Source organism: Euprymna scolopes, chromosome 11 (genome assembly GCF_053919585.1).
Source record: "Euprymna scolopes isolate OS-2025 chromosome 11, ASM5391958v1, whole genome shotgun sequence".
In the NCBI taxonomy this organism is placed as follows: Eukaryota; Metazoa; Mollusca; class Cephalopoda; order Sepiida; family Sepiolidae; genus Euprymna; species Euprymna scolopes.
Genome location: NC_136492.1, coordinates 121,933,343 through 121,946,262, shown reverse-complemented (window position 1 = coordinate 121,946,262; position 12,920 = coordinate 121,933,343). Strand labels below are relative to the sequence as shown.

General features: G+C 34.6%; 1 protein-coding gene across 1 annotated transcript; it reads left to right on the top strand.

Moving 5' to 3' along the window:
- Positions 1-7,002: 7,002 nt before the first annotated feature.
- Positions 7,003-7,488, top strand: LOC145288200 (uncharacterized). Its single transcript, XM_080136247.1, has one exon. The coding sequence runs from the start codon at positions 7,003-7,005 to the stop codon at positions 7,486-7,488; it is 486 nt and encodes a 161-aa protein (XP_079992373.1).
- Positions 7,489-12,920: the final 5,432 nt, after the last annotated feature.

The following is a 12,920-nucleotide window of genomic DNA, read 5'->3' as shown; positions in this document are numbered from 1 at the left end:
TTAAGATCTTAGCTTATTGAACGATTCTTCATCCACATGTGATTCGCATAGTTGTTCTACTAATTAGACCATAGTCTTATTTCAAACTATCTTATTTGTTTTGGGACATTAATCAAAGCTCATTTACTTAGAACTTTGTGGTTGGCTTCAAATTATTAGAATATACCATGACCGTCATACTGATAACTCGGATTTCCTTGCTTGGATACTTAGAACACAACAAAACATTAGAAACATCACCCTTAACTTAATAAGCACCATCCGATGCGCCAAAATTCCTAATTGAGCACTGAATCTTTACTATGACCATGATTTCAGTAATGTTTCCATTTTCCCATCCGAGCGCCAAAAATCCCAAAAGAAGGATATCCCACATATATTTGTTTCCAAGACAATATGAGGTTATGTATTTTTCTTCCTGCGAATATACGGCATATTTTACTTTTCCGCTCTTATCACTCTAATTAATTTGCCCTTGGTACTGGCCTTTTACTATCCTAAAGATTTCTCGTATTTTCTCCAACGACTTCTTTTTAAATTTATTGTTCCGTAACATCATCTATTCGAAGCCGTTACGTGCAACGTGTTTTAAAATTATAAAATATCGCAATTTTTGATCTGTATACTTATACCAAGTTCACATCAAGTACTATCTCCTGGCAAATTACGTTTCCTGCGAAAAATATTATAGATATCCAAAAAAAAAAAAGAAAAAAAGAAAAATTCTCTCTTTTTGGCTTGTCCCACTCGAAACCTCGCAAAATACTCGTTTACGTAATTTTCTCTTGTCCCCTCCCTAAAATTTTAACTTGTTCTAAATCAACCATTCGCCTTAATCATCGTTTCACTTTTTTTTTTGTGAGTTGTTTATTTTTTCATTTTAATTTATATCTACTTAATTATAGCTAGTATTCCGGGCAACAATTACAAAACATTATACCTCCACTTAAAAACAATTTTATCAATATTTTTTTCACACATCCTAAAACATATTCTTTAAAAATACATAGCGTCAATTAAATTTCCTCATGCATAACACATTTAACTATGGTGTCGACAAAACTGGTTTCTGTTATAACTTTTTAAAAATCTGTAAACAACAACAACAGCAACAGCAACAAATACCTGTTACAAAATGAAACACACAGAAAAAAGTACTTTCGAGACTATATAAACTCCATATTAAACAGTAAATTTTTTAGTGTCGTTTTTTTTCAAAAATGAAAGAAAAACACCTGAAAAGCGGAAAAGTTCAATTATAAATATATTATTTTCAATAAAAGTGCATTCGTACAGACAATCGAGGGGGTGCAATTAGTAATGTTTCTATGGGGTTGGTGAGTCCAAGTGCTTCCACTGCATTGACTGGGCGTTGGTCTCTGAATCATAGTGATTGACCCAGGTGTCATCCTGTGTAATAAATATTTTGAAAAACTTTGTCTCATCTTCTTGGCACATCTCCCAATTCATCCTCGAGCTCTCGACGCGTTCTCGCTTCTGGAATGGTGTGAGCAACCTGGAATCTATCTGGCAGACAGTTTATGCATATGCAAATGGTCATGAATGATAATTCCCACAAACTCTGTACTAATATTTACATCTTCGGCTATTTGGCGAATAGTAATGCATGGATCTTTTAAAATGGCAGCCTCAACTTGACGGGCAGATGCCTCATCAATGGCAGAAGGGGTGACCAGGTCTGGGAGCTTCTTCCACAGACTTCCGGCCATGTTTGAATTCACGATGCCAGCGTTTTACAAGTTCATATGATGGGGTATTATCAGCATAAGTTTCTTTCATTTCATAGAAAGTCTTCTGTGGTGTGCGAACTTTCATATACAGAAAAAAACGGATCACTGCTCGACATTCAACAGGCTCCATCTCACACCTGACTAAGTTCAAACACCTGTAAAAGAGAAACCACAATTAATTAAGAGCTGTAATTTGCCACATAACCCGTGAAAATATAAATCATTGCACATGCAACATTTCAGCTAGATCAGACGTCTGGAAGTGGCTCAGGGCCATTACTTATTGCACGACCCTCGTAGGATCATTTAAAACCATATAAATATGATTTTGCGTGAATGCAAAAAAAAATCCTAATAAGAGTATGCAGTAGGGTTTTTTTTTTTTTCTGGATTCCCGTTTGTCTGACTCGTTGTACAAGTTTATATAAGCAAATCTCACACGATTTTGCAACAATGAAAATTATTAATCGAATGCCGTTGTTATCAGTAAATACACTGAAGTACTTTTTGTGAACTTGCTTTTTTACGTTTTTATGCTTTTTTTACGTTTTCCGTGTGTTTATTTTTTATTCTAATATTGTTGTTTTATGCTATTGCGGCGGCATATCGACGCTTTTTTAAATATAATTTGCATGTGTCTTAGGGACCGAATTTCTTCATGTTTTTCATGTTGTGCGGGTATGTTTCTGTTCTCTTTTTTTCTTGATTATTGTGTTTATGTTTGTATCTTGTCTAGCAGTTTTTCACGTTCTGTTTTTTTTTCTTTCAAAAGACCATTTGTTGTGTTTCGTAGGAATGGTTCGTTTGTTTTATTCTCGCAGAATCACCAAAAAGGCGTATGCTACGGTGTTTGTGCATATTTTATATGTTCTATAACGACGTACATGTTGAATACTGGTGTTTATATATTATCTATATATTCATTTACGTATAAATGCGTGTATGAATATACGCCGTATCATTCAGTTGATCGTCTTGTATGTATAGTGTTACATTTATGGAACAGTTCTAATAGAGACACTACTGTCCTTGACATATCGAAACTGCTGTAGACAAACAGTTCTTTTTAAAGATGTAAATAACACAACACATAACTGAATTATTTACGAACATTTATTTTCATGATTTCGGCCGAAATCTTCAAAGATTTCAATTTCATTACATCTTGGCTGAGTGATAAAACGCCGCTCCCTGCGTCATGTAGAGACCAACTACCCCTTTGAGTCGTTGGTTTCTTCTGATGGCTTGCAAACGACTGACTATAATATCCCCAAATGTGCATCTCATTACGTGCCTAAGACGAACACGTGATGTAGCCTCAATCTAGTTATTTATTCATGTAAATCAAAAATCTTATTTGTCTTTCCTTACTACTTTGACATTTTTTAGCGATTATAGTATTTCTTCTGTAAACAACTTTTCCCAATGTTTATTTTTGTAATTATAATAATAGATCCAGTGTTTAACTGTCGATCGAATCACTTAAAATAATAATAATAATAGTAATAATAATAATAATAATAATAATAATAATAATTATTATTATTATTATTATTATTATTATTATTAGAATGTTTTGATGCTTGGATCTGCGTGCCACAATTAACAACGATAGTACACTATATTCACAGCCAAATAGTCACACAATTACAATAATATATTATCCTGTCGCTCTTCGTAGCTAAATCATAAATTCCTAGACATATAATTAACTTTCCATTTCCCATTCGAAAATTATAATTTATACCTTCTTAAATTCCGAGAATTCTCACTGGATAAGAGCTGACAAATAGATTATTCCGAATTACACGACTTATTACAAAAACAAACGCGTCAGACTTTTACATATAGGGCGGTTCTCTCTCTCAGGGAAATAGAACGTGTAGGAATATAAAATCAATTTAAAAATATTAAATGCTTATACTTATATATTTACCTGCATACGCCCTCACGTTTAACTACATAGATTATCACAACGCAAATATTCCCATCTTATATAAACAATTCCAGAAACACAACACAGAAAATTTACAGATAGCACTGGTTGTTCTTCGCTTTCGAATCTCCTTAACAAATCAGCAACAATGCTATTTTCTAAAAAAATTTTTGTGTGTTTCCTTTTTTATACTTTTTTATATTTTACATTCCTATGCACACATAAACATCGCATATATATATATACATATATATATATATATATATATATATATATATATATATATATATATATAAGTGAAATTTTATTTAAGATATAACCGAAAGAGTCGACGGTTTCCTAACCATATACACGCATAGATGAATACGTAAAAGATATTAACTTCTAAATGGGTGTTATATAGTTTGATAAAAGTTTTACATGAACCAAGTTGCTTATATATATATATATATATATATATATATATATATATATATGTATATATATATATATATATGCAAACAGAAATGGTTTGACTTGTTTATTTTAGCACCTTTCATGTTCAGATGAAATCATTCCTTCTTATTATATTTCTCTACTTAAGAATATGGGATTGGCCCACGTCCTGCAATCATATAAATTAGGAATTAATTTGAAATGTTTCTCTTTTTTCTTAAAATTTTTAGAAATATGGACATTAAAAATCATATTTATCGATCGCCGCCAACCAGGCTGGGATAGGTAAAAGGAACATTTAATTAGTACATCATTCGATAGACTCTTCTTGAATTGCATTATGCACATCTTAGATCTGTGTGCGAAAACATTTGAATTAAAGTGGTTTATTTACTAGTTTCAATAATATTCTGTGTAGGGTAGACATACATAGTTGTAATGTTAAAACATAGAAATGTTTCTGTTTATATATTAATTCATAACGATGTTTAAATTCTTTTTTCGTTTGATATAAAATACTTCATGATGTTTTTTTGCTGAACTTGTTGACCTACATGTTTTCGATATTAATATTTTTTGTAAAGGTGCAAATATTTATGTGCGATGGAGAAATAAGGCAGATTTTACAAGCATAATACCTTATTACCGACGTAAATGTTTTCATGATCCTACTTAAGGATATGTTCATTATATCAACATATGATGTAATGTTTTCTACGAGAGGCACCTAGACTTTCTTCATGATACCATTTTGCATAGCAATAATCTGCACGCCCTTTACCAAAATATCACCGCGTCCTCGCATTTATAATCGACATATTGTGCTAACTAAACTGGCAATAAAATTCGTCGGAGAGCTCATGAGACAGACTTCTGTCGAACAAAATATTTTAGACAGGACTATGGAAACGGTGAGAATGTTTAATTTGTTGACTTGCCGAGGGTAGGTCGGTGGGGAAGAAAAGAGCGCTGGTAGTTGTGCCCAACACAGCCGGTGGTCCGTTAATCAAAGAACCTGAGTGCCTATTTATTAGAAGTTAAATATACATTTCAGTCACGCGTGAATCTCGTGAACTGAGAGTGGGAGTAGATAAAAAGGGTGACCGCTCTACTGTTTTGATAGTAGTTGTTGTTGTCTTTTAGACAAATTACACTTCGACCATCGTTACCCATTTGTTTCTTTTACAAGGAAAGACTGCTTGTCAGCAAATTCGACATTTCTTTGCAATACTTAAACCGTCTTTCCCCCCCTACTCGTCGGTAAGCCAATCCCGACACATTGCAACGAAAATAATGAGTAAGGACTTTATTTCTATTTAAATGACTGTCATGTTTTTGTGTACATAACTAACGCACGTGGTTTTATAAAACAGTAATGGCCGTCATCTAATGAAACAGGGTGTAACTGATTCTTTTCCGTTTTAAAATACATACAGTGAAACGAAATTGATTTCTCCTCTTTGGAGTTGGATTATTATAGTGCTCAACGAAACTTATAATATGGATGATTCAGTCTCAATGGAGGGTCTGAAGCTGAAACAAGAACTTCTTCAAATAAAAATACTAACTGCCTTGGAAGGGTTAGAAAAGGAAGAGAAGTGTTCTGAAGAAGTGCTTTCTCTATTTAAGCGAGAAATAAAGGACTGGTTGGAAGAGCTTGAGGGCGTCTCCTTTGGCATGGTGGAACACTTGGCTGCAAGGGGAGAAGCGGAAGCATTGACAAACTTAAGTCTAGCTTCGTTCCGCTTTAAATATGGAGCGAGACAGCGTTTAAGTTCTCTGCGGAAAACTGACCAGAGTGAACACCCAGCAGTTTCCTCAATGGAAGAAGATGTTGACTCAACCTCTAGTCATTGCAACCCGGTTACTCCAGAAAATGAGAGATGGCCACCCTTCAAACCAACAGCACATTCTTTCTTTTCTGTGGAGCCATTTAAAATCAAGTTGAAGGGGCCACGCTTTGATGGGAAGGACTTCGACACCAACAAGAGGAGCTTCAAGGGCTTCTTGAGAAAGTTTGAATATTGTGCCAGGTCCATAACATCAAACACAGAAAGACTATATTTTTAGGTGCTCCTTGGAAGGTAGGGGCCTCCAACTTATAAATCATCTCTCCCTCTCTTAGATAGTTAGACTATGGTCCTTAAGCTATTAGACCAATATTTGGACGAGGAGGAGATAAGAGGTGAAATAATTAAGTAAATATTAGATTTCTAGTTAGATAATCCCAATAACTAGGAAGGATTAAAAAAATTATGATAAAGACCCAGGCGGATATGTGGGAGCTAAGGGCCTCGTATAGTTGTGACAAGTCAGCTGGAGCAATAATAATATCACAAGTGTTATTTGCGAAAACCCACACCGTGGTTCCACATAAAATGAAGAAGTGAAGAAATGTCTTGTTGGCTAACATCAGAAAAAGCATTTCTTAAGATTCGACTCTGGTTGGTAAAAGGTGCTGTCCAAGATTATGTAAGAGTCACCCTAACCCTAACCCTAACCCTAACCCTAACCATCATGCGACTTGGAGGCATCAACTAAGAGGAAAATATTATCGGATACCTCAAAGGTATTTGACCCTTTGTCTCTGTATCTACCTGTGACAGTGCGACGTCATTTATTGTCGAGAGAAATATGGTAACAAAAACTGAATTGGTATGATATGGTTCCTCAAGGTATGAGTTCAGTTTGGAGAACGTTGGCAAAAGATTTATCAGCGTTAGACTCTTTATCTTTCCCCAGGAGGGTTATAGATGAAGGAAAGAATACAAGGTTATTCTTTTTTTGTGATGCGTCTAAAGCCGCATATGGGTTTGTGGTATATGCTGTACAGGATGCTATTTGCCAAAGCGAAAATCCTTGGTATTTGCCAAAGCAAAGATGGCTCCTTTGCAGGGGAGATCACTCCCAACGTTGGAACTTCCAGCAGTATTTTTAGCAATGAAATGCTTCCCTTTTATAAAAGAGCCCCTAAAAGGCATTCCTATAAAAGATGTATATGTAATCACAGATGCTCAGGTAGTTCTGTCCTGGATTTTAGCTGACTTCGCCCAAACGACAATTGTATTTGTACGGAATAGATTGCAGGGCATAGCTCAAATGTCTGAGAAAGTTAAATCTGATTTTAACATAAAGATAAACTTTCAGTACACTTCAACATATGATAACCCAGCCGATTACATCACCAGAGGTTTAACTATCAAGACATTAAAGGAAAAGTTTTCTCTTTGGTTTGAGGGACCGAAATGGATAAGGCATGAAGAATCCTCTTGGTGCCATCGTGAGTTGGGTTGGCTTTCTACAGTTCAAATGGAGCGGATTGGCGCTTCAGTAAATTATACAACAGAGAATGAAGTGGCTACATAAGAAGTCAAATTGGAAAAATTCTACAGTTTAAGTAAGTTGATCAGTGTAACTTCACTGATATTCAAGTTCATCAACAAGTTAAAAAAGAGGGAGATCGATCCTGTTACAAGCAAATGCCTTCCTGATCAAGACAATGCAAAAAAAATCCTTTTTAAGGGAGTTGGACTTTTTGTTAGACCCTGGAGGAAATAGCATGCCTAAACTGGTGAAGAATTTGAATTTCTTTTTGGACCACAATGGCATTATACGATCGATGGGAAGTAGGAAAATCAGAATATCACTCATATGAGGTCCCAAATCCTATTTTATTAGGAAAAGAGCATTATCTAACAAGATTGATTATTCAAGAATACCACCAAAGAAGCCAACACTTAGGCTTGATTACAGCATTGAATGGAATACGATTGGCAGGTTATTGGATACCACAAGCCAAACAGGCTGTAAAAATGTGGTTAGTACTTGTGTGAAATGTAAACGCTATAATGTCGTTTCTTTTTCAATACAAAATTCGACCAACTTACCAGCCCCTCGGGTGAATTTTGTCAGGTCCGATCTATATACCGTTGTGGATTTAACCAGCCATATCTATGTTAAAGGACAAGAAAAGACTATAAAATGTACATTCTTCTATTTACACGTATGAGTATTAGGGATGTACATTTGGAGCTGGTTCCGGATATTACTGTGAAATCATTTATTCAAGCATTCATTAGGTTCACAAACGTGAATGGAATCCCTACATACCTTTATTCGGATAATGCTCGCACATTTATTGCTGCTGCCAGAATCATTAACCGGGGCATGATAGCGGACGAATTCAAGGAACGATTTAGCCCATATGACTTAAAACATTGCACAATTCTACCGTTTTCAACTTGTACGGTGGTAGTTGGGAGAGCTCTATCAAGACCATAAAACCTTGCTTATATAAAACAATAGGAAGCGGTAAAGTAGACTATTTTGGTCTACTAACAATTTTGTCTGATGTGCAAAGGGCAGTAAATAGCCGCCCCCTGACATATAGAAGCGCTGAGAATGCTGATCTGAATGTCTTAACCTCTAACTGTCGAATGTCTTAACCTCTAACTGTCTCATAAATGCGAATGTTGGTCAGGAAATAATAATGCGGTTGGGAAACCAGGACCTGGAAACGATCTATCCTATTAGTCGAAGTGACGTAATTCAAACCCTGCGTTCCCAGGAGGAAAGTCTGACTAAATTTAGGAAAGTTTGGAATAAGGACTATTTGTTGAGTCTCAGAGAAAGAGCAATGAGCTTGGCTGATTGTTCATTTTAAGATAAAGTAAAACCAGGAGATATAGTGCTCATAAAATGCCCTCTGAAGAAAAGGCCTTTTTGGTGCCTTGGTGAAGTTCTACAGCTAATCCAAGAAAGTGATGAATTGGTGCACATGGTGAAGCTAAGGAAAGGGAATGTAGCTATAGACACAAACTCTATCAATCATCTCTTTCCTCTGGAAATCTCTCAACATCTTGTAGAACTTGACCCGATTGGCATGGAACCATCGCGTTCACAGGATATACACCAGAAGCTTCAACGGAGAGAGAGTACTATAATTTGGATCTGCCATAGCTGTAACAGACATGAGGATACCAGACTCATGATAGCCTGCGATAGATGCAATGACTAGTTTCACTTCAGCTGAAGCACCACCAGAAGATGAACAATGGTTCTGTCCGACTTGAAATCTTCAAGGAGTTGTAACTGGTAGACCAAGTTTATCAGGAGTCTAAACAAACTGTTTTATTCTCTTACAGGTGTTTTTCTTTGTAGGAAATGTGTGAGAAGTTTGAGTTGGTTGACTTGCCGAGGGTAGGAGGGTAAGAAAGGAGAGCTGGTAGCTGTGACTAACGCGATCGGTGGTCCGTTAATCAAAGAGTGAGTGCCTTTTCCTTACAAGTTAAATAGACGTTCCAGTCACGCGTGAATCTCGTTAACTGAGAGTTGGAGTAGATAAAAAGGGGGGGCCGCTCTACTGTTGTTGTAGTAGTTGTTGTCTTTTAGACAAAGTACACTTCGACCATCATTTCTTACTTTTACAAGGAAAGACTGCTTACAAGCAACGTTGACATTTCGTTGCAAAACTTAAACCGTCTTTTCTCATCCCCCTACTCCTTGGTAAGCAAATTCCGACAAAGCATCTTATTTGTTTCATAGTTTGACTCGACCATACAGTAAGAAACAGTTAATCAATCAGAAACTATATAATTTATATAAAATAACATAAGAGGCCAACGGATACACACTCAAGAGTCAAAACCATGAAAGAATATTCTGTTGTCATAGCCCTAATTATTAGTACAGCTGTCATCGCAAGATTATTATTTACAAAAACACTTTGTTATAAATACTATAATAACTCATATTATGAGTACTATCGCGTTAATTAACACATCAGATGTATCAAATATGCAGATTGGAAAACTCTAATATCAGAAAAATCAATTTAATTAGATATTATCTGCACGGGAATGTTGCTTGTATATATAATAAATTAGAAACAAGATCGGGAACAGCAATTACAAATAAAAAAAAATTAAATATAATACATTTATAGTTGTAAAATATTTTGTCTTGAAAGATATTTTAGAAAGATGAGAAGATTCTGACGTAGAAATAACGACGAAACAACACATTTCAATAATAACACGTCAACAAATAATTTAATGCAAAAAGTTGTTTTCCATATCTAACAATAAAAAACAGGTGCGCATTATTAATGAACATAAAGTGTTGAAAATGAAGGTGTATTTTACCAAAATGCTGTTTGAAGCCTTATCAATGATTTTACTATATATATATATATATATATATATATATATATATATATATATATATATATATATATATATATATATATATATACATATATATATATACAGGTATATGTGTGTGTTTGTGTGTGTGCGCACGCAGGTGTGTGTAAATATATCTTATTTAATATGCTTAATAACAATTTAATATGTATCTAAGAAAAGAGCACACACACATACACATATATGTGTGTCTGTGTTTGTGTGTGCATGTGTAGATATATACATGTATATGTTAAAAGTTATATTATTTCGATAACCTCTATTCAAAGATAATATTTATCTGTTTAATACAATGTCTCAGATGTATATATATATATATATATATATATATATATATATATATATATATATATATATATATATATATAATTTAAAGGTGGTTAGAACAGTAGTCTAAAGATCAGAGTGTATTTAAGTTTGTTAAATTTTTTCGTACATTATAAGCTACAATCAACAGCCAAATCAATGCTTTGACGATAATTACGGTTTTCAAAAGGCGAACAATTAAAATATATATATGCCTTACTTAAAAATTGCTAGGTTTATGTATGGTGTACTTTACATATAAAAGCACCCACTCAATACTGTTGCTGATGAAAAGATGTGTTTAAAAAATAACTATATTTCAAAATTATTGTCCGTGACTTAATGTCTATCAGAATAAAACATTGTTTCCGAAACGATCGTACGAATCATTGACTTTGTTGTTGTTCCTTCTTATGAAACAGATTTTTAATTTTTAATTCTAATTTAAATTTTAAATTGTCAATAACTTTACTATATATATATATATATATATATATATATATATATATATATATATTTATATATATATATATATATATATATATATATATATATTTATATATAAGAGGTGAATGTAGTTTGCTGAAAGGATGGTATAGAATGTAACTAAATTAAATATGTAGAAGTAGTGCAATGCAGAGGTAACGAAAAGACACAAACTGAATCAGGTGAAAAAGTTTTATTAATACAAATTACAAATATATGTGCATATATTCATAATGCCATACATTTCATGGTTCTGTTTTTGTCTTTCTGTTACCTCTTCATTGTATTGCCTTCTACATATTTTATTAAAGATTATATATATATATATATATATATATATATATATATATATATATATATATATATATATATAAAAGAAAAAATAGCATGCAAAAAAAAGTTCCCCCTTTCAAACTAAACCTTACCTGTAACTCAAAAGTCGTAATGGAAATCTATCTGTAAATAAATAACCCCTCTTCTCTTGAACGCTAACAACGCTAACAACGCTAACAAACTTCGTGGTTTAGTAGGGGATGCCCTTTTCTCTACCCTGCAACCCCTCTCCCACAGAAGAGACGTTGCGAGCCTATCCTTGTTTTATCATTATTTTCATGGCAGGTGCTCGTCTGAACTCCAATCCCTGGTCCCCCCTCGCCAAACTTTCACGAAAAACACCCGTCTAGCTGAATCCACTGTGAAAAATTTCCCCCACTCTATATCTGTGCCTAAATCAAAACGCGGATTTCATGAGCAAAGCTTCTTTCTTAGAATTGCACGCCTGTGGAACTCTGTTCCGTCTGCCTGCTTCCCTCCGGACTACAACTTGGATGTCTTCAAGTCTAATGTTAACAAATTCCTAATGAACCGCCCCCCCTAATTAAACACTTCATAAAATCTTCTCACTAACGTGATGTACTTGCAATAATCCTTATCCCTGAGTGGCTTCTGGGCCTTGATAAGTGGTGATCACTGTGTAAAAAAAAAAATCTACTCCTTCCAACCTATCCGCCACTAAACTCCCACATTGCCCCGCATCTGTAGTGGAATCGCTAACTTCCAGCCACTAATCCCTCACATGCAAACTGTTTTAATAGCCATCACTAACCATCTATACATTTCTACCTCTAAGGCATGCATTACAGCTCATTCCTATCCAGTAAGGGATTTAACAGCCTATGCACACAGAGGCAGGTACTTAACAGCCAAAGTACTCAGAAACAAAGCGATCTGCACTACACAACTGTCTCCTCGAGTTTTGCAACGATTAATACGTTATTGAAACAACACTCCTTGTTATGCAAAATGCCCCATGACTCTTACTAGAAAATACCTACAACTTCAACTCTATTCGCATCTACTGAAAACATGCCCATATATCTATTCACCTAATTACGCATGACTCAAAACTTGCTGTCTTATCCATGCTATATTGCACTTACATCTTAACCCTCCTATCATCTAAAATAGCTTGAGCACAACTAGTAGCTCAATTCTTAATACCTACTCATACTGTAACATTATCCTAGACCTAAGCTAACATAAATAAAATAATAAAAAAGGGGTAAGACTAAAATCACATAATCTCCTCCCTAACAAGCCCTCTTACAATCATAGACGCTTACACTGCATGAACTTCACCCACCCCCTTTATCCATAAACAAGTAAATAGCATGTCCCTAAATCACGTTGAGGAGTGTAACTAATCAGTAGAGATATAATCCCCCATAAACTAACCCAGTAACACTAACCACGCGGGGTCGCAGAAATACCTGGATTAGAACCTAGGCCCGGAGAAAACCCTCT

Bases quoted from the DNA above. Each gene is read 5' to 3' on its own strand.
- LOC145288200 (XM_080136247.1), top strand. From the start codon at position 7,003: ATGGCTCCTTTGCAGGGGAGATCACTCCCAACGTTGGAACTTCCAGCA.